At 39.3% G+C, this 23,709-nt stretch overlaps 1 protein-coding gene across 1 annotated transcript; it reads right to left on the bottom strand.

Annotated features, from left to right (window-relative positions):
- Nucleotides 1–23,496, bottom strand: SLC5A7 (solute carrier family 5 (sodium/choline cotransporter), member 7). The gene is made up of 8 exons (XM_010080904.1): nt 23,319–23,496; nt 16,467–16,580; nt 13,359–13,514; nt 8,557–8,705; nt 4,503–4,646; nt 2,394–2,547; nt 1,367–1,584; nt 1–624 (listed from the first exon to the last, which is right to left on the bottom strand). Exons 1-8 carry the CDS (start codon nt 23,494–23,496, stop codon nt 1–3), a joined length of 1,737 nt encoding a protein of 578 aa, XP_010079206.1.
- Between the last annotated feature and the right edge of the window lie 213 nt (nt 23,497–23,709).

The following is a 23,709-nucleotide window of genomic DNA, read 5'->3' as shown; positions in this document are numbered from 1 at the left end:
TTAATTATCTTCAGTATTGGACAGCTCTGGACTCGAATCAACATAATTGAAGGCTTCCTTGTTTGTGAAAGTTGAGCTCAAAGTTAAACTGTGTCGTGGATTCACAGGTGCAAGTTCGTTTAATACAATATTGTCACTTTTTACAAGAGTTGCTTTGTCCATATGTTCTCTACTGTACCTGGCAACAACAGCATCAAGGAAGTCCAGCTTTGGTGGCAAAGTCCCACTCTCAAATAAGTATTTGGCTAAGTAGGAGACTATAATGTTTGAAAAGAAGGAGGTAAGCATAGCGAGTGTTTTAAATGGGAATCGCTGGATATAGATATTGTTTTCATCTGGATAGCAGCCAGGATAGTAGATCAAGGGCTGAAGATAGAGGTATGGTTCTCCTCCAGTTATTCTGAGAACAAGGCCAAATAAGTAACCTGCAATGGCACCATAGGTGTTGGTTCCTTTAATAAACAACACACACAGGAGCTGGGGGAATATGATGATATAAACAAGATCAGAGCTGAGGTACCACAGGCCATACACCGACGAAGCTAGAAGTGCCATTGCTGTTGCTGATGCTCCAAACAGAAAAACAGTGATTCTCATGACCCACACGATTTCTCTGTCTGAAGCCTGCAAGAAAAGGGCAGTGTTAGGTGGTGTTTTTCTTCATGGCAACATATGTATGCCTATATTTACGGACACAGCCAATATAAGATAGTTGCCTTTTACATCGTAATAGGAAATTTTTCATTACATATTCAATAATATTTACAAACTCATATCTCTATTTCAAGAGCAGAGAAAAAACCCAGAGGTTATCGTTGCCATTCCCAAAGTTATTAATCTTTGAGCATAAGGAAAAGTTTGATAATGTGTCAAAGAAAAAAACTGCTAGAAATAACTTTTAAATATAAGCACAATATGGCTCAACCAGGAAAAAAAATTGTCAGTGTCACAATTTCTTCTCCATTTCCTAAGAAAAACTCTGACTCGCTAGCCTCTTCTGTTGTCAGGTGATTTCCTGATAAATCAATAATTCTGAAAGATGTCTCATTCTGTTAAGGATTTAAGTAAAACTTATGGTTGAAGCAATAATCAGGAGCTGTTTGGACAAACTGCAATGCCGTGAGAACTCTCAAAGCTTCCTCCCCTGAGCTAGTTTTTTCACCTCTGTCATCAATCACAACCATAAATATTTTTATGACTTTCAGTTTATTCAGCATATGGTTAGGAATGAAACGCTATACTTTTTCTAGTCATAGGCAGGAATGTGAAAGAGGTGTTTCATTATGAAATTACAGGCTATGCATCACCTAGTAAATGTCTCACCTAAAATTTTCTCTAAAAGTAAAAATGAAAATGTAAATCTCACATTTTGCCGAAAGGAAAGCTGGTAAATGTTCCGAGCAAACATAGAACTTGCTGATAAAATTGAAGAGTCAGCTGACGACATCACGGCAGCAGATACAGCACCAAGGCCAAAGAATGAGATATAGACTGGACAAAGGTACTGGAGCACAATCGGTAAAATCATATCTGCTTCTTTTTTAGTCATGGGGTCAGGGACACCATACTCAGTCTTGTTCCAGGCTGCAATATGTACACCAGCACGTTATTAGTAACATTAGCAGTCTTTAGTTACAACAACTCTTGAGTTCATGTGTAGTGAGCTATTTGTATTACCACATTTCAATTCACACTCAATAACCAAATCGTTACTAGGGCCAGACCGATGGCATTTGAGAGAGTCATTGTCCCACTGGGATGTCTTAGGCAGATTTAATTCCTCTCAGCATTTTTCCTTATCTCCAAGCTAAGTCTGACCACAACCTGGGGTTATCCAGTAGGAAGTTTAATATTAAAACTTTGTATTGTTCATAAATGTAATTTTCCTCCATTAAACAAGTCTGAGATCCATGTTTGGTTGTGATGTGTTTAACTATTCTCTTGGATTACTGACTCAGAGCTCAAAGTCATGTGTTAAACATTTCTAACAGAATATTTCTCACAGTTTAGCTACATGGTCTCTGTGATGGGGACCACTCTCACTAGGACAAAGAACTTGACAAGGATGTTTTGGGAAGGATAAGAAATTCCTGATAAATGACTACAATACATACACAGTTATTTTTCAGTTATTACTGTTAGGACCAATTAAAAGTACCAGAATCTAACTCAAACATTGTAGATACCTACAACATGCAAAAGGAGTTAATCTCTGCCACTGGGGTAGGAGCAATTTCCCCTGGGAGAAACATTCTATAATATTATTTTTCAGTGTAGTGTCTTGTTGAAGAAGTAATGAGTTGATTAATGATGTCACCTGGACAGATTTTATCTAATGTAAGCTTTGTAGGGTTAACACACATTTATTGTACTATTTATATTTAGTCATTTACCTGTAGATGCTCCAATTGCACCAATAAGTACTGCAGGAAAAGCCATCACCAGACAGCCAAAAGCAGCCAGAAATGACAGAACTTGGGCATATGTGGCTGAAGATGAAGAAAGAACTCGCTGGAAATACGCTTGCCATGGGATTCCTCCTAATGTCTGTAAATACAGTGGGCAGCATGCTGTCATTGGGGGCTAACTCTGGATTTTTTTGCTATTGCCATATAGATAGCATGTAGAAGCATCACTTGAATGTTGAATGCTGTGTTGCTGCTTTTTCATTTTTATTTATCAAATGCCAGTCAGCCAGTACTAGATGTAACTATTATTCTCACAAGTAATGTTAAACATTTGTACGTCCACTTAAATCCCATTCTTTTATACAAGTTATTCCTTAGTACAATTAGCAACAACGCTTTGCACTTACATAGTCCCTGTAATCCCTAAGTATTGTGAGATGCATAAATATTTGCTAAAGTCTTGCTTTAAGGCTTACTTACAGTAAAATACTATTGTCGCATTTCATATTTGGAGAATTTGGCTTCCAGTACCCTCCCTCTGCCAAAGTTAGATTAGTCCCTGATAGGATTTGAAAAGAAGATTTTATTTTCCTTTATGAATGTGTGTGGCCATTAAAGCAAGGGAACATGTTCTATATACACTGAACACAAGAACCTGAAAAATTGTTCTCCCACTGACTTAATCAAATATGATGCCAATAGAAATTAAAGACAAAGCAGTAAAAGAAAGTTTGTTTTTATGGTGGCAACCCTTCTCTTGTTTTGGGCATATAACAGTGAAGATCCTGATTAGACTTAAAATTATGTCTGCAAAATACGATACGAAAGAGTATTATCAAAGGCTGAAAAACCAAATGCTAACAATTGCATCTTGAGAGGAGGATTTGAATAGTCTCCACTAAGTAAATAAGTGCCTATGACTAAACAGGGTGGGAGGAAAATTAAGCAAATTGCTCACTAAACGTACACAGTCCAGTTCTACACGCTAAATGAGACAGGAGGCATTTGGACCAAATAGTGTGTATACAGGTGTCTCATACATGTTTCATGTGCACACAGGGACCAAATGAATGTTTCACAGGCAACTCTAATTTCAACTTGCTATTTATGACTGTGATCATTTGCAGCCTTAATAATGTTCCTTTAAGAAAGCTTTCCAAGCATGTGTAAATTTCTTGAGCTATAATGAAACAAACAAGATGAAAAGAAAATATGTCACAATTTGGCAACATCAGAACTTTCCTTTGGTTGTCACGCCATTCAGGCTTATCACACAGAACACAGCCACTTGAGCTAATGTCATACTTTGGCTCTCTGACGATCTCTGAAAAATTTAATCTGGATAAAATAATATATTTTAATAACTAAATTATTAAAGTTGTAATAATTTTATAACTTTATATCAGTTATAATATATGAGTTGATTAATTATCAGCAAACTCTGAAGATTTTTAGTAGAGATTATTAAAAAAAAAATCAGAGAAAGGAATCCCAAAGTACAACATGATAATAAAGTCAGTGTAGAGTTGCTTAGGGACACTGAGAATGGAAAATGTTAGCATGTGTTGCCAGATCTTCTAATGGAAAGCACTTAATAACCACCAATCCCATGTGTAATGCATGGGTATTAAATAACAAAAGCCCTCAGTTCATTCTGGCATGTGTGCACATAGGAATTCATCCATCCATCCATCTCTGCAAAGGTTTTTCTACATCACCTATACATCAGGCATATTTAATAATTTGTATAACATATTTATTGCCTTCTGCAATATATAAATTCCTCTGCCAAGAATGACATCAGTTAAGTATTAGCTGCATACTTCTAATTAATTCTAGCATAAGTCAAGCCTTTCAGCCTGATGATATTTAAATTGCATTCCTGGCAATGCTGACTTTGACAGCTGTGCTACAATATTCTACTGATGTTTCACTGAAATCATTCAAATGTGAAGAAATATTGAGCAGGAGTCAAGTGAGTAAAAGTTTTCAGTTTGCTGGAAACTCTTAACCAGACTGTATTATTTTCAGCTGTCACAGTGACACAGTGTTGGTGCTTAAATGCTTCATTCCTTCATACAAGCCATCACTTACCAGTAAAATGAAATTGTCCAGCCATGTGTAAATGTCAAGTGAGTTGATAGATCCAAGCCAAGGTGCTTGGTACACCTCCTGCACAGCTGTGAGCCCAATGTCTGTCACTGCAGGATGGGACATCGCAAAGGGTACGCTGATCCACTGCAACCAAAGAGAAACACTTTCTTCAGATCTAAAGAAGGCATTCTAAATCTGTGAAATTTTAATATCAACATTGATCTGTTTTTCTTCTTCTTGAATGCTACAAATCAAATTGCTGAGCTGACTAGCAGAAAAGTCGGGTTATGTGCCAGTGGAACATCTCCAAAATCCAGAGAGCTTGGTAATGGATAGCTTACCTCTCTCTTGGAGACTGTGAGTATGAGCAGAGAATTAATCAGTGTAAATTGCAGAAACAGCAGGAAAGACACATTTATACATCTTCATTTTGTTTTCCCTATGGTCCATGTACATTCTTTACACCCTTTCCTGGACCACATGGTAGAGAAACATCTACATATAAACTTGCATGCAATAGCATCAGGATTCGCCAGTATCCAGGCATGACACATGACAAACACACCTGCAGGCTTGGGAATTTGTTTTTAATTCAACACAAAACTATATTGTGACAAGAGAGGGGTGCTGTTGGTCAACCTCCATCTCTCTTGCTCCAGAACACCCAGTAGCATGGTGTTACAGTACTTTTTTGCATTGTGGGTGATTTCACTCTGGGCTCTTGACTATTTTCAGTCCCTCTGTTTTTGATCTATGCCAAAAAATCAGTTGAGAAACCCTTCCCAGAGACAGTTTCTCTCAAAAGGTTCCTTTCCTTCACCAACTGACTTTTTGTGTGTTTGCTTGCAAATTCATTTTGCCATGGTGTAACTCACTTACTATGAGGAGAATATCAGCGGCTCCTACCAAGATGAAAACCAGGCTTTGAGCTATATGGAGTAGACCATCACAAGCACAGCATCCTTAAAGATCCAATGATATCCAAAACCACACAGATTACCACAATGCAACATTCAAGTGCATAGGGTAACAGAAGCAAGGAGGGGAGAAATCAAACATCTTCCTCTACTTCTCTGCACAATTATTGCAATGATGTGTGAAGAATATTTTGCAGCACTGCCAGTTATTCAGGCTGTTTATCATGTACTGTAATATTCTGTTCTCTGTTATATGTTAAACTTTGCCAATTTAAGTACTTGGGCAGAAAGATTCCCTTCTCACTGTCTGTTTGGGCTTTTCTGGGAAAGATCACCGAAATGTTTCAACTGTCTCCAAGATATTTTGAGGGAAAAATAAACATATCATAAAAATTAATAGATATTAATACTCTTCTTGCTGAGAAATTCATGGGGGACAAGGATGTAAAACCAATTTTTTTATTCTTCTTTGTGAATCTCAAATCTCAGACATGTCCAAGTGATGAACTTCAAGAGCTGTCGTTTGCCCATACTCAGATGAGATTTTCAGTAGGATAAATTTCTAAATGTCCATCTGCAGCACGCACGGCACAGCACAGGATTTAATAGGTACTGTACTGCAAATGCATTATGAGATTTTGTAATCCATTCCATTTCCTGACAGTAACCTAGCTCTTTGTGGTTTCAAGGACTACCTCTACATTAGTAAATAGAACAAGTCAAGACAGTTTCTCTGGCCCTGCAGTTCACTGACATGTCATGGTTTACATCCATACATCTAGGTTCTTTTTCCTGCCAAAAAGACCTGAACTGTTCCTGGGGATTATCTGGGAAAATACCAGTTGGCATGGGCCAAAGCAGTGCCAGGACTGCATTAACAATTAAGCACTACAGATGATCTTGTGTTTTCACCTTGTCACTGTTTAACTTAATATAGGCATAGACCCAATTTCTTCATTGGGTCCTTTCTAATGGGAGTAGAAAACTCACTGTTTTAAATAGAGGGCAAATAAAACCAAGGCTCACGGAAATTAAGCAGAAACTGGGATTTTATGTTGGGACTTGAAGCTTAGGGGTAGAAGCAGCAGGTAGCTAGAGGGACTTGGACCTCGTGGGGTTGGAAAGCAGAAAAAAAGGACTTCTACATGGTGGCAAAGAGTTTAGAATAGGGAATTAATAATACAGTGAAGAAGAAGAGTCAGTAAATGGTGGTGATACAGTGCAGGATCAGGGAAAGACTCATTGATAAAGACAAAGAGTGGAGAATTGCAGATGTGGCTACAGGAAAGTGAGGAGGGAAGGAGACAGACCACATGCAATTGTAAGGAGAAAACCCGGGAAGTATGTGGAGTGGCTGGGGTAGAGGTTATGGAAGCCTAAGGAAGAAGCTGTGGCTGAAATGAGGAGCCAAGGTAGGGAACAGAAATGATTACAACAATCACCTTCTCTTGGGTAAGGACCTAACAAACTGCTCCAGAGCCTGGAGGAGAAGCTGGGACACCTGACACTGTGACACCTCCTGCTGTGCCATCTACTGTGAAAGTCCCATCTCATCTAAAACTGCCTCACCTAGAGCATGACTATTTAGATGCTATCCAAGGCTTCCAGCCCCACTGATGACTCTTGAGGTTATGAATATGGTTTCTTCTACATGACATTATTGCTATTTATTTCAAATGGAAAACTACATGAAGAGCGCAACCTGAACTAAAAGAACACATTTTAAAATTGGATTAAAAGATCCAACCATTTGGACAACTGCTATACAAACTTCATTTGCTTTCCCCTCCCTGTCAGATTCACCCAGCCTTTAAAACAGCATCACACATTGTTATTCCCATGGAAACGGGGTCTCTAGCAATGCATGAGTTGTTCTCGTTGGAAAAGCATTTCTGTATTTTGATTTATCTACAGTTTTGGGAATTTCTGTAATGCACACCATCTGTAGAAATGGAATGGTTCACAAACATTAACATGCATGTTAGGGAAGGAGACAGTATCTTCCCCACTGTGCAGGTGAAGAACAAAGGTATGAGAGAAAATCTGGAATAACTTCTCATTTGAAGTGGCCAGCTGGAACTTGGATTTGCATTTTCAAGGTATTTAACACCATTCCCATGAAGTCAGTTACAACAGGGAATGCTTAGCACTTCAGCAAATAAGGCCATAGGCCTCAGAGTAGGATGCCACAGAGTGAGGACACACACAGGGTTGGCTAGTGACCACCTGTGTGAGCACTGGCTGAAGTAATTTCCCCAGAGTTGCACCAGAGCTCCAGTGAAAGCAGAGAAACAGCTCTGGGTCCCCAAGGTGCCATTCAGTTCCTTCACCTTGAGCAACTCCATTTATTTCAGCTTGTCTCAGTTCTCTGCACACCTGTGGCCATCTATTACTGCCACTGCCAAACAAAGACAGCAGCTTCTTTGATTGCACCCCTGTGTTCTGAGCCCTGCTGCATCAAAGTTTTTCAGAGTAGGGCTTAAAGGACAGCAGTAAATAAAAGAAAAAGCTACTCACTAGTATATCATTGATAACTAATGAGGGGATATTCATACCACCATATTCAAACAGCAATGTCATCTGGTGAGACTTCCTATAGTATGGTCTCCAAGGACGGTGGAGGGAAATGAAGGAAAAACCAAGAAGGTGATTTGAAGCAGAAGGTTAACTAGGCTGCATGAGTAGGTGACAGCTACAGAAAAGGGAAGCAGGAGAGCGTCAGCTCTGCAGGTCCAACGCCAGTGTTTCTGGACTGTTTTACCCACTGCTCCCTATGTCTGATGCCTCCTTCCAGTGCCTGTGCCACAGTCCTACGGACAGATAGGGAAAAAGTCAGCTGCAGTCCTATCCTGAGTTAGATATATATCCAGCAGGAAAATTACAAGAGTATTTGAACTATCAGACTGGTTGGAAATAAGCCAAAGAACTGGGCCTCTCAGACAGCACTATTGTCAATGCACAAGCTGTATATTGAGGTAAAGGCAGACACTTTAAAGTCAGTGCTCTGGTGACTGGAGATATTCCTTCTCTGTGCTTTTAGTGAAGACACAGTTTCAAAACTGGCTAACAGGTGTCAGCAATCATCATCGTGCTCAGGGCAAAATCCTCAATAAAGAATGGAAAAAACCCAAACTTACCAGCCCCAGGAAGATGCAGAAGAGCTGAACTACATCAGTGTAGGCCACAGAATAAAGCCCACCCACAAGCGTGTACATAGTTGCAATCAGGGCAGAAATAATGACTGAAATATTGACATTAATGTCAATGATCACACTTATAGTGGCACCTATGGGGAAAAACAAAACAGCATGTGTTAGTGTATGTTGCAGTATGTCTGATGAGAAGGCTCACCTTTGTCAAGTTGCATACACAGGTGCTGGTCTGACACTTAGCAATGGCATGAAGATAGTCCCCCCTCTATCTTCTGCACAGCCCTTCTGCACCTTCGAAGGGAGTGGGAAAAGGAAGGGTCCTGTTGGTCTAAGTTTAGCATCTGCCATTTCATAGGTCCTTATGGAGGAGGGAAGGGTCCCAACAGCCTTTCCTTACGCTGCTCAAGCTCTGGAAGGACTATGCTTTCTTGTTCTGTCTGAGGAAAAGCAGCCACACACAGACAGCTGAAGCCTCCCTGGGTGAGTTGCAGCCTCACTGGAACAAGTGTATCATTGCAGTAAGGCTGGGCCTAGGGGAGGTCTGCTGCAACGTATCACGCCCTTTTGTATCTCACTTACGCTCTGAGCTAGCCCCTTTTGACTGGGGAAAGAATGGTAGAGGAAGCATCAACTACAGAGACAGTTGTCCACTGACCCTTCTAAAGTGCCCTTGAATTATTTACATGGGAAAAAGGTGAGTTTCCTTCCAAACTGGAGAATCCATTCTCCCTTGTTGACCTAGAAACCAAGAACTTTTCCAAGCACTATCAAGCAAATTTTGTTTTCAGAAAACAAACCACAATGTTGAGATGACCGATTAGTCTCCACAAAACAGCTCATAGAATCAAAAAGTTGTTGAGGCTAAAAGGCATCTCTAGAGATTTTCTAGTCCAAGTCCCCACTCCAGTACTGTCAGTTGGAGCAGGTCGCTCAGGGTCAGTTTCAGTCGGGTCTTGAATATCTCCAAGAATGGAGACTCCACAACATCTCCAGGCAACCTGTTCCAGTGTTTGTCTTCTCCCACTGTAAAAAAAAAAAAGTTTCTTCTTAAGTTTAAATGGGGTTTCCTGTAGTTCTGCTTGTGTCTATTGCCTTTTGTCCTGTCACTGGGAAGCACAGAGATGAGCTTGGTTCCATCTTCTTCATTCTACTCTCCCCACTGCCAAATCAGGTATTTATGCACATGGAGAAAAACCTCCTGAACCTTCTCTTCTCCAGGCTCTCTCAGCCTCTACTTATATGCCAGATACCCCAGTCCCTTAGTCATCTTTGTGGCCCTTCATTGGACTCTGTCTGGCATGTCCATGTCGCTTGTATCGGGGAGCACTGTTTCTGGCACTCCAAATGTCTCACACCAGTGCTGAGTAAAGGGGAAGGATCCCCTCCCTCAATCTACTGGCAATGGTCCCTCTAATGCAGCACAGGATGTCATTGGCTTTCTTTGCCACAAGGGCACATAGCTGGCTCATGTTCAACTTCACTGTCTCCTAAGACTCCCAGGTCCTTTTCTGCAAACCTACTTTCCTGCTGGTCAGCCCCCAGCCTGTACAGGGACATCAGGCTTTACCTCCCCAGGTGTAGGACTTAACATTTCTGTTTGTTCAACTTTGTGAACTTCTTGTTGTCCCATTTCTGCAACTTGTTGAGGTCCTTCTGAATGGCAACACAACCATCTGGTCTATCAGCAACTCCTCACAGTTTTTATTTTCTACAAACTAGATGAAGGTGCACTTGGTCCCATCAGCCAGGTCATTAATGAAGATGTTACACAATACAGGACTCAGTATTGATCCCTGGGGTACACAACTGGTGACTAGCCACCTGGTGGCTTCCATGCTGTCGGTCACAGCCCTCTGAGTCCAGCAGTTCAGCCAGTTTTCAATCCTCCTCACTGTCCACTTACCTAATCTATACTTCATGTGTTTGTCTATGAGTATATTACGGGAGACGGAGTAAAAAGCCTTTTCTGAAATCTACAACATGCTCTGCTCTCCCTTCATGAACCAAGCCAGTCAGCTCATCATGGAAGATGTTGGGCTGGTCAGGAATTATTTCTTCTCCATAAATCCATGCTAAGTCCTCCTAATCCCCTTCTTGAGCTTCATTTGTTTGGAAGTAGTTTCCAGGTGTATTTGCTCCATTGCCTTCCCAGGGACTGAGGTGAGGCAGACCAGCCTTTAGTTCCTGGTATCCTCCTTCTTGCCTTTCTTGAAGACAGGAGTGACTTTGTTTTTCTTCTAGTCTTCAGGAACATCCTTGATCACCACAGTCTTCAGAAGACTACAGAGAGTGTCCTTGCAATGTTATTAGCCAGCTCCCACAGCACTCGCAGGATGCATCCCATGAGGTCCCATGAAATTGTATCTGTCCAGTCTATTTAAATGTTTCCAAACATGATCATCATCTAGCAAGCCTTCTTTGCCCTGGGTTTCTCGGGGTCCTGGGATTCCTGAAGGCTGGTCTTACCAGGAAAGCATGAAGCGAGAAGGCACTGAGTACCTCGGCCTTTTCCATATCCTTTGCTACAGGGCCCCCTGTCCCATTTTCTCCAGTTTATGTACTGAAAGAAGTCTTTCTTGTGGCCCTTCATGGCCAGATTCAAATCCAGGTGGACTTTAGCTTTTCTAAACCAATCTCTGCATCATTGGACAGTGTCTCTGTATTCCTTACGGGTCACCTGTCCCTGCTTCCACATCCTGAATGCATCCTTTTAATTTCTGGGTCTAGTCAGGAGTTTTTTAATCCATGCAGGTCTCCTGCCAGCTTTGCTTGTTCTCCTGGTTGTCAGGATGGACTCTTCTTGAACTTGGAGGAGTTGAACCCCGAGTATCAATCAGCTCTCCTGGACTCCTCTTCTCTCCAGGGCTGTCTCCTGTGGGATTCCTCCAAACAGATCCCTGGAGAGGCCAAAATCTACTCTCCTGAAGTCCATTGTTGCAGTCCTGATTTTTGCCTTGTTCCCAACTCTCAGGACCCTGAAATCCACCATCTCATAAATACTGCAGCCCAGTCTGCCTTTGACCTTCACATGCCTAACTACTTTTTCCTTGATTGTAAGTAACAGGTTCAACAGAGCACCTCCCTTTGTCAGGTCCTCCCTGACCATTTGTTTCAGGAAGTTGTTGTCCGTGCACCTCCTGAATTTCTTGTGCCCTCCTGCACCGCCCTTCCAGCAGTCGTCAGGATGGTTATACATTTCCCTTAGATGTATTAGCTATTTCAAGGGATTGCAGTGCTTTAAAGCCATGCTTAAGAGAAAAAAAATCCTGTCCTTCTAATTAGGATAATTTAAATGAAACATGTTGCAATAACTTCTAGTCCTTGCAGATATTGTAGCTGGATATTCTTGACTACATAGGTGGAAAAGTTCTGGCAATAGAACATGAAATGATGCGCGGTATATAAGAGCTGTTGGGAACTGCCAGGTGGCTTTTTGTTGTATAGTGAGCCTTCAAAGCTCATGTGCTTAAGGATTACAAGCTCAGACCACTTTCACAAGCTGGAAGCCCTGTCTTTCATTTCTATAACCATGCCAAGCAAGAAATCATGAGGCAGATCAAGAAGTGACGATTATTGGGATTAAATATTCATCAGTGAAGATAGGTGTGCAAGTTAGGAAGTATAATATAACCAGATTATTCACAGAATAGTTAAAATCAAACCTCTCAATGACCTTTATAGTCATTGACAGTCTTTAATTGTGAACTGTTAATATAAACCTACTAGAAAGGTATTCACATTGCTTGCTTTGAAATATCACAGATTAGCTTGTCCTTAATCAACAATAAAGTATATTCCAAGTACTCAGAGTGTTCTTCAAATTCTTCAACCCCTATCACCTCAGCATGTAGTTTGTTCTTAGCCCTTTAAGGGTTTTGTGATGAAATTGTGGTAAACAAGCTCCCCATTGCTTTGCAGTTCATCAGGGCACAGTTGGAGAGTACCTTCAAAGTTTATTTTCTGTTTAAAAAAGCTTGTGCTAGAAAGCATGACCACATGCATGCACACTATGAGTATGATTAGCTGGTGAAAGTCAACTACTGGTGCTTCAACTCAAGGGCTTTCTCAGTTCTTGAAGGGTTTGCTAAACTTGGGCCTGAAATATAATTAAAAACCATGGAAACTGTTTTTTTTTTCAGGACTGGATGAGTAGTTGGGTGATTTTCTATTGAGTCATAGTTCCACTAATTCTCTGAATCCCCTCTGGCATCCTAAGTATTTTCTTCATTTTGTCTAGTAGAAAGACATTTAGAAGTGAATAATACTTCAATTTATTTATCAGCATCTCTTTTACTTATATTATTTGTGCTATGGAAAGTTCTGTATACTTTGGTCTCCTATACGCAAAGGATTATTTTATTTAGATGCACTGACAATAATCTTTCACATATTTAAGGGAAATTTTGACTGGCTTCTGTGATCTCAGTGGTGTAAAAGAGCAGCTTGGTCAGCTTTGACATAAGAGTGACATTTGTGATCACTCATGTCACCCTCACAGTTAAAAGAAATTTGTTTCTAAAACTTTTTAATGCTCTTTGAAAACAGACAATTTAAAGGTACCTGAAAATAAATAGATACCTTGGGTGTCATTCCATTACCAAAACAATTAATGAGGTACCATTACTGGGTTTAATTACTAGTTAGCATGGGTCTGAGAACTGTCACATTCTAAAACATTTGTCTAAGATAGTTAGCATAGTTAGCATAGCCAGAATTTTAACGCATTTCTGATTTTCTTAATCCTTTCCACCCATGATAAATTAATATTTGTACTGCTTATTCCTTACCTAATGCAGAGAAGATAGCAGCAGCCCAAAACATTTCTCCCATTAAAGCTGGAATAAACAGTAGCCCTCCCATCCTTTTTCCATAAGTCTGCTGAAAAGGGTCTAGCATTGTCACATAGCCTTTGGATCGCATGGGTTTTGCAAAAAAAAGGCCCCCTACAAAGAAAAGTAGCATAAGACACCAGCTGCAGTGGAGAAATGCATTGCTATTAAGGGATAAAACATTGATTGTCAGTTAAGGGTACAAAAATGTCATTATTACTGTTTGTTTTTTAAAGAAGTAAGTAAATTTAAAATATCCTCTAAGAACTCTTACATTACATCTATTTACAGAGTTACATGAACACATCCACACCATTAATATCTATGATCCAACAATTAAAAATAAGTTTGTCATATTTTCTGTGGTTCAGTTTACTCAATTTGCCTCTATGGGGGCTGTCAGAGTTTTGTCTAATTTTGGATCAGCCTAAGGGAATGGCTTTTCTACCTGATTCCATTCATGCTTAGAGCAGAATCCAGCATGAATTTTCACATGGTCTTACTCTAGAAAGAAAACAGTCTAAGATTCCTGGATCAAGAAATATGACTTCACACATGGTTTAGTGCATACACAGCAAATCTGATTCTTTCAGGACAGTTCAGGTTTGTTATGTGTGCTTAAATCAACATTACTACACCTGCAGGATAGGTCAGATGCTTTCTTGGCTTTACAAGTGTCAGGCTCCCTGCACATTTATCATACACTTACTTCTCTTACGTATATTCAGGAATTTTGATGTATCACAATTCTGCTCTGCCTATCTGGCATATGGGCTGGATATGTACATAAATGTGCAAAGGCCTCAGGCTTTCTAATGTACAGTCCTCAAATTCTTTCTCCCTGGGAAAAAAAAAAGGACATACCTCAGGAAAGCTGAAAGAGTCCTTCTATGGAAACCTGTGTAGCTGAGACCTGCATGTGACGATTACTAAGTAGACTTCTACCACAGTAAAACTGCTGAAATGCAATGTATAAGCTACAATAAAAAACCTGGAAAGCTAGTCAGTTTCCAATAAAATCTACTGTACAGTGTTCAGTGACCCTTAGTTAGGTTCTTCGTCACAAGATACGTAATGTATTCATTGTATTGCACAGAAGATTTTCCACATTTGTGTGTATTGCCTTATATCACTCATATTTCTTCATTTCATTAAGTTCCTGGAATAGAAGGTACTGGTTTACCAATCACAATTTATTTATACTGCTTATGTTAACACTGTCTTTAGACAGGCTGTCTGAATGCAGAAACCCTCCAGCATTTTTTTACTATTCTTGGACAGGTCATGGATCATGTTCCTATTCTGCTTGTTAAGTCATCATTACAAAAGACAACTAAAAGAAGAAAAAAAAGAGTCACTGGTATTACAATCTATTAGGATGTTCAAACATCTGTCAAAGGAAATAGCGGATATTCTAACCTTTAAAATTAAATTGCTTGAAAAAATAGGAGAAGTGGTATGCAGCACAACATTGAACTAACAGGGAGATTACATAAATCTTAAATCCTTTCAGTCTGAAGCAGTAATATTACCTCTAGACTTGTATTTATGATTTTGATTTTTTTTTAAAGGATGAACCACTCCTCCCCCAAAACCTACATGTACAGATCACACCTACAGAAATGATTTCCTTTCTGTGTTCTGCAGAGAGATATACAGTCACATGATAGAGACTTCTTTTCTCTGCAGTGGCCATTATTATTTCCAGGAAAAAAAAAAGTCTGGATATCTAAAAACATCCAGAAATGAGGGGAGAGGCTAACTCAACCCCTCCTAGGCTATTATTAATTTGTGTCAATTATACAGAGGCTAAGAGTTAGGAACATGCTTGTGACTGCGATCCTAATGGTGGCTTAATGACATCGATGGATCATGACCCTCATTGACTGCATAATGACATCAGCTGGTCTCCAGGCAGACATCTACTGTTATTGTTTTCATTACAGGAAATAGAGCTGCTCTCAGGGATGGGAACTACTACTGTAACTGGAGTTGGCTCACACATTCCAGAAAGGAGTATCTGTGATGGGGAAGGTTTCTGTCTGGGAAGACAGGAGAAGCAGGACAGGCCATAGGAAAACATTTCCAAGGGGAAAAAGAAGTCAGGAGAGAAACCGAGTTGCATAAGAAGAAATAAAAGGGGCAAGAAGAGCTGCATAACCAAAGGAAACAAAGGGACAGACTAGGTGGAAGGACCACAAGAAAAGACTAAAAATAGACCGAGAGGTCAAGTAGTATTAGGAAGTCTAATAAACCAGTCACATTAATGAAAGATGAAAAACATAGGATCTTTTTTGGTCCCTTGGGGCATGATCTGTTCATAAACTGAGAGGAGGTTGTTGACAACTTTGTGGTATATTCATCACAGCTCACAAGGCAATACTTGCATTGTGAGCTGCTCCATGTGGTTGAGACACACTGAGAAATTTTTTATTGCTATTGTTTGTAAGAAAATTAAGGAAGTTCTGTGACTACATTTCAGGAATTAGAGGCCACAGCATTAAAAAATATAACATTATCTGTATTTTACACCCTGACCCTGCATATAGTAGGATTGTGTATTTGCATTCTGACATGTGATTTGCAGTTTTGTATTGCTTGGTCCAATTTTAAGGAAACAGACTCGTTCTACTACACGCTTCCTAAATAAAATTAGACAAGTTACTTAGACTCCTAGTGAAGATCTGTAAGGTATAAACACTTCCCTAATCTGAAAGGATATTTGCCACTCTTGATTTCAAACATTTCTTGGTGCCCTGATACTGTTGTGTTCCAGATCACAAAGGCCCTTAAAGAAAACCTGAATATGTGAACCTTAGTATATATAATTTTTTAAAAAATCAAATAATAATCAAATAGGTCTTGCCAATGCATTCAGGAGACTTAAGATATCAGCAGCTTATAGTGATTTTCTGTTTTTCTTTCTAATAGCCAAACCTACCAGCAGAAGGGACACAGTTTACCTCCATATCTTTTTATCAGGCCCTAGTTGTTCCATTTCAGATGATGAACCTGTCATCAGAACTGTTTAAAATGAGAGACTATTAGCCTTAGTTCTTTGCTTACCTAAAACCAGACTAAGGGAATATCCGATAGGTGCCTGAGCCCACGCAAGACCATAGCCTGGGACGTACACAGCTTCTGCTGTCCCATTGATGTAACCTCCTCCAACCCATGTGGCTGAAAAAGAAGACATGGAAAAGTCTTTAATGTGCACAAAGAAAGAAAAACCTTCCATGCTATAGAATGAAATTGTCATAACTTATAGTATTGCCATTTTTTATTATATGTGTTGTACAAGTACCAGACATGGTATCCTTCTACAAAAGATAGTCTTCGAAAAACTTGCAACCTAAGCACATGAAAAAAGAAGTCAGATGTAGTGAGACAAGCGTCAAGGCCTCTAAGCGTCTGTACATGTCCATGAAGATGTGAGGACTGAGTCCCCTACTACTTCTTTGCAATGAATGAAGCACATCAACTCATTAACCATTATCATTTTCTTTGTGCTAGTTCAAAGGAGACATGCAAGGTGGGATGTGAAGAAGAACACTAAACATACAGTTATAAAGTCACCCCAGCTGAGAAAACTCAAAGCATTTAAATTAGACACGAGTTTAATGAATGCCTCATTTACTAGGGCCTTCATGAAGAAAATTGCACTTAAAACCTTGCTAGATTTTAAATTGCAGATACACGAAATGCGTTTAGTATACTCTGACTTCCCTAAATCCTATGTCTCCATATAGGACAGCTATTTAAGTTCTAAACTTTGACTGATTTGTTTCTGTGCTTCCTGAAGACATATTCCATCAGCAAATTGTGCTATCTGTAATATTTCTGATTTTATCTCTCTAAAAAACAGCAGTATTTTAAATATAGCAACCTCAGTCCCTTAATGAATTAATTCTCTGCCTCAAAGAGAAGTTTCTACATTTGATAATTTGTGACCTACAGTATGTATGAAAGAAGGTCTCCAACACAGAAATGTATTGTGATTACATCTGCAAAAATATTTCATAATAAATGACATAATAAAGCTTATATCTTCTTTTTTGCAGATTCCATGCAAAAAGTTCCTGATTTTCTCTAATGTATAATGAGTAAGTTTTATGAATCTGGGCCTGTAGTTTGAACAAGGGTAGGCAGATCATTAAAAATAATAGATTTTTGTGTGTTATTTTGATTTGCCTCAGAAGCCTTTGCCTTCTCACATTAGAGTAGTTCAGGCTTTCAGTGTAAAAATTCACAATTGTAATAAATTTATTTTCCTTAAGAATTCTTCAGAATTTTCCCAGCATCTACCATGATACAAGCAAATCTGATTTTGTGTTTAAGACAAACAATTGGAGATAAACACAGATGAAGAAAATTTAATTCAAATTCCTAAAGAAATGTAATGAAAATCCAAATGATCACTCTTTTCCACTTAACTGTGATATCTCTCAAATACTACTAGAGGGTATTTTCTTTAACTTGATGCTAAATTACACAATGGCTTTAAAATCAAAGATCTCTGGCAACCAGACCATTACAATTGTTCCCACTTTGAAGCACAAGAATGGACCATTCTGTTGTTGGAAATAGTACAATGGGCTTGTATGAGGGATATGCATGAAGAGAAGATCTGCAACAAAAGAAGTGACCCAAGGAACTGGTGGACTTTGGGATATCGAGAGCTATTGCGCACTTTAGAGACAAGACAAGAAGGGAGTGATGAGCATGTGGGACCACGTAAAGTAGATGGGTGAACACTAGTCCTTGATGGGAAGAGCAGGGATACAGAATCTACATTAAAAAGTTGTCAGACATTTGGGATTTTGTGCCTCATGACAGTGTGAATTAAGGAAGGTGGGAATATGATACTTTGGTTACCAGAGTCCTAGAATCACAGAATCACAGAATCATAGAATGGTTTGAGTTAGAAGGGACCTTAAAGGTCATCTAGTTCCAACCCTTCTGTCATGGGCTGGGACACCTTCCACTAGACCAGGTTGCTCAAAGCCTCATCCAGCCTGGCCTTGAACGCCTCCAGGGATGGGGCATCCACAGCTTCTCTGGGCAACCTGTTCCAGTGCCTCACCACCCTCACAGTGAAAATTTTCTTCCTAATATCTAATCTAAATCTGCCCTCTTTCAGCTTATAATCATTACCCCTTGTCCTCTTACTACACTCCCTGACAAAGAGTGTTTCCCCATCTCTCCTGTAGGACTATGCACTCTAGTGGCAAAGGAATTTAGACAATTTAAACTACCATGACTGGTGGGATTTATATCACAGCGTTACACAAAAGCATGAAGTGTAGATTCACTTGTTTTAAGCTCTATACAATCCCTCCTCTGGACTCGCTCCAACAGGTCCAGGTCTTTTTTATGTTGGAGGTCCTACAGCTGAACACAGTACTCCAGGTGGGGTCTCACGAGAGTGGAGTAGAGGGGAAGAATCACCTCCCTTGACCTGCTGGTCATGCTTCTTTTGATGCAGCCCAGGACACAGTTGGCTTTCTGGGCTGCAGGCACACATTGCTGGGTCATATTCAGTTTTTCATCCACCAAAACTCCCAAGTCCTTCTCTTTAGGGCTGCTCTCAATTCACTTGTTGCCCAGCCTGTATCCATGTTTGGGGTTGCCCTGACCCACATGCAGGACCTTGCACTTGGCCTTATTGAACTTCATGAGGTTGGCATGGGCCCACCTCTCAAGCCTGTCAAGGTCCCTCTGGATGGCAACCCTTCCCTCCAGCATGTTGACCACATCACACAGCTTGGTGTCATTGGCCATCTTGCTGAGGGTGCACTCAATCCCACTGTCCATGTCTCTGACAAAGATGTTAACTAATACTGGTCCCAATAGGGACCACTGAATTACACTACTCATCACTGATCTCCACTAGGTCGTTGAGCCATTGACTGTTCAGTCCATGACCACCTGGGATGTATGCTCCCTACTGTGTTTCAAGCAGCATAGACTTATGGAATGGGTTGTAAGCACCTGTATACAATAATAAAAGTGAATATTTAGAAAGGGAATTGTATTTGTCTACTTCCCTGGAAAAAGCCTGTGCATGAATTCTGCATGAACAATACCCATTTTCAGACGGGAAATAATATTCCGTAGTCAAGGACAGACGTCCAGCATTGCTACGGCTGTGGTGCAAGGAGGCTTCAATGTCTAGCATCAATTTGCTTGGGGTTGCTGCTGAGGTGGCGGGTATTCTCCAAGGGGCACTTGATCACTAATGCCTAGCTTCCTTATTTTCTTCTGGAGAGTGGCAGGTCACTTCCCTTCTGTGTGATGTTGCAGGGGGCATTGCCCTCCCCTCGCTGGGGACACGAAAAATGCCCTACAGACAGGTATTGCTGGGTAGGGTGACATGGAGGATTTAGCACTTACTTTCAATTTTATTTCTCAATTTCTGGATTGGGGATTGAAAAATAGCTGCTGATCAATTTTTCTGTGCACATGTCTGTTCTGAAACATCTGCCAAGGACCCTAGAGCTCTAGGAAGGTGCTATATGGCCTCTTCTGAGGGGGTGAATGGGTAGTCATCACATATACTGAAATCAGTAAATACATTAGAAAAGAAATAATGGGATAAGATAGGATGGGATTTCAACCTTAGATATTAATTTCTGATCCTCAGTTTGCTAAGACACAATTTAAAGTTACTTTAATACCTTTTTTTGGTGAAATTATTTTTTTTTTCTAAATCAGACAAAAGGAATATAAAATTTAATAATCTATGGAAACACTCATGTAGTAATCTATTTTAATCCTCTCTTTGCCTGCCCTCTGAAGGACCAAAAAATGCAGCAAATACCAACATCCATTTAAAATATGCATCCTAAAAAATGATCAGAGAAATACCGAGGATATGGAATGGAATTTTGCTCCTAGTTCATATGACACAGAAATTAATCTCAGAGTTCTTTGTATATATTGATATATACTAGAAAATAAGTTTTTTTGGCACTTCTTTGTGAATGATCCCTTGTCTGACCACTCAAATTATTGAATCAACCCATCAAGGACTGCAAAATGAAAATCCTGACCTAAAAAAAACCAGAATTTTGCAATGTTCCCTTTTTTCTTGTGGAAGGACACATAGCTCCATCCAACTAAAATGAATAAATTATATCAATAGATAATTGCCTTTTTCGTCGTGTTTGTAAGCATTTGAATATGTCATCTCAAATTTTTCCTTTGGGGTTTAAACTCAGTTACCGAAACCACAATAGACTCAAGTTTGTCACAGATACCACTTCTTAAGAATTTCACCCACAAATTAAGGAACACTAATATTTAATGCAACATTTTAACGATAACTATGTAAAGGCGATACACAATTTAAAGGCCTGTCTACTATGGTACTATGTTAGCTCATTTTAATATGAACTGCTGTGATCCATCCCCAATTCAGGCTTCTCAGTCTTTCTATTTTGACAATTGCAGACACACTCAGCCTTGAACGGGCTTTGTGTTTAGACATTTCAGTAGCCAGTTGACACAGCTGCTTCTTCCTGATCATCATAAACTCTCAAATGTGTCCACAGAGTGCACTTGTTTTAAGGCTTTTAAATGCTGTTTAGAAAATCAGCTATAATTACTCAGGAATCTTGAGTCCGTCCCTATGAAGTCATGATGCTTATGCTCTGGATTTGATTTTAAATTTATAGGCTGAGTTCCATCATCCTCTCCACCAAGTAGCCTCAGAAACTGTTACCATTTTTGTAGCCAATACTCATGGAATGTGGTAATGTTTGTCTTGGGCAAGAAAGAGAGATTTCAGCCTTATCTCATAATCCAGAGTACTTCATCTCCATACTAACAATATACTTTCAGGAAATATTTAAAAATTTACTGTTTTACTTTTATGGGGTAGGCTTTAATTCATATATATACAATTAAAGCAGTAAAATGTAAAGACTGTGTTGGAATAGCCATATATCTCTCGAGGCATAGCTATGAGGTGCAAAATCTACACCTACCATTCTTAAAGAAGCAAATATGCCCTTGGATAATGTGAATAGTAAAAAATTGTGTGGATTTTGATCAGCTTACTTTTGTAATTATTTTGCTATGGCTTTACGAACTAAGTACCCCAATCACCCTCACCGAGACGAAACTCAGACTAACCCCTGATTCAGTAGACCTGTGCCCGCACCTAACTTTGTGTGCCAGGCGTGGTTCCCCAAAAATGAAAGTGTAATTTACTTGCCATCTCAATCTTTAATTGCCATATGTATGGAAGGAAGAGTTGAGAAAGTATGTGGACCCTGACAGTATAAAATCCATCAGTGTTTTAGCTGTGCAAAGGCTCTAGGATCAGCTTGATATTCTAGTGCAGAGATGATATACTATGCTATCTCTAGAGCTTGCATGGAATGGGATGAACATACGTTGGTGTGAGTTGTGGTGGTTATAGAAATTGCCTGCAACATAGGAAGCCCCAGTTCAAGTCTCATCTCTGCTTCGGCTGTTGTGAAAAATATTCCTGTAAAATAGGATTAAGGAGACCAGAATTTGTGTCTTCTTCCACAGGCAAAGCTGTTAGTCATACCACCTTGCGCGGGGAATGTTTTGTTTCGTCTCCACTCCCTCGATTTAATCATTACAGTTTTGTGACAAGCAATATCTCTGCAAAATATTCCAGTTTCAGTCCTCTTGAAAACATTTACTTCAGCAGAAAGCAGTCAAACCAGCTCTTGTTATGTGCAGAATCTCATCATATCTGATGTTTCAGTAGCCAAAGGATACATGACACAATAAATTATAGCAAAGTGTTAAAAGTAGAACGTCTGCCTGGGTCCAAACTTTATTGATTTTACAAACATTCTTTACTCAATATCCAAATACTCCTTCTTTGAATGAGCAAAATGCCTCTACAAAGGGATGGGAATTTCTCTTGATTAGAGAATACAGAATTTTGGCCCAAGTTTTCAGGTATTTCCTCCTTATTAGATAACTGTGAAACCAGAACAGGGCAAAACAGCAAACCATAAATGTAACCTGATAAATCCAATTTTGCAAATGAAAGGGCTTTGCCTGAACGGGATTTAGAATTATATATATAAAAAAAAGTAAAAAGCAGCAAGTTTAAAAATTAAATTGCAAGTTTAAAAATTAAATTGCTTAAATAAAAGAGGAGGACCAATTTCACTCTTCTTATAATGCATTTTCCCCATATGTTAGCTGTAAGACTTGAGATTTTGGACCATATTGTGAATATCTTGTTTACCCAGGTGAGACACCTGGTTCAACTGGCTCTGGGAGTCAGACAGTCAGACAGCAGTGCTTACAAAATTAGTGAAGAACTCTTCCTTCACCCAGGCTTTTCCTACTGATACTGCTGTTCACAGTAATGTACTAGTTTGTCAAACTGCTGCAAAAGAAGCTAAAAGAATCCACAAAGTAAGTTTACTGAAATCAGTGGAATTACAAGTTTGGATTTGTGCCAATTTTCTTTTAGAAACTTATTCTTAATTGATGCTGCCTTCCTGATATATTTTTGCATATAATTTTTTTTTTTTTTTTTTACTCAGGTTAAACAAAAAGAATTCAACAATTTGGATGGCTTTAACAACAATAAGAGTTCATTTAAAATGAGATTTCTTATTAATCTATATATAAGTTCTGTACTTCTGTCCCAAACATATCTGATCTACAGATGAATAGGAAAGTAATGAATAAGAAATATAATATATTATTCCTGTATGATTTTAAAATCCTTTTTGTTTTTATATAGGTGCTACATTTGGCTGTTCACTAAACAATGTTAGCAGCAATTGGAAAAAAAAGTATATATATTTTCCCCATTTTGCATTATTCAGCATGCAGATTACCTTTCATCATTCAGACAGAAAACTGACAAGTTATACGCTGGTTAGGAAAAGAAATAAAAGGTGATTTTTTACATACCAGTCATAGTAAATCCACCAACTAGCAAGCCTATGTCTCTTCCACCAACTATAATAGCTTCGCTGCGATCTCCTTCGCTGCCAGTGTTCTTGGTTTTCCAAGCAGCCCATATCCCAACTGCCAGGATAGCCAGGTAGAATACAACTATGGCCACCAGCCCCTCCACATGGAAAGCCATGTTGAAGTCCCGACTGTTTCTTTGATCACTATTTCATTAAGACCCCTGGAGACAATGCAATAATACGTCTGTTTTTAACAAACCTGGTAAGATGCTTTTAGAATCAATGTACAAAGAAAACTCAGATGGTTAGTAAAGAGACTATTGTGGTGAATTTATGAAATTAATGTTTCGGATGTAATCAAAATTAAGATTACACACCAATTAAAATAC

Source organism: Pterocles gutturalis, unplaced genomic scaffold, assembly GCF_000699245.1.
Source record: "Pterocles gutturalis isolate BGI_N339 unplaced genomic scaffold, ASM69924v1 scaffold46584, whole genome shotgun sequence".
In the NCBI taxonomy this organism is placed as follows: domain Eukaryota; kingdom Metazoa; phylum Chordata; class Aves; order Pterocliformes; family Pteroclidae; genus Pterocles; species Pterocles gutturalis.
This window is presented reverse-complemented; position numbering and strand designations above follow the sequence as displayed.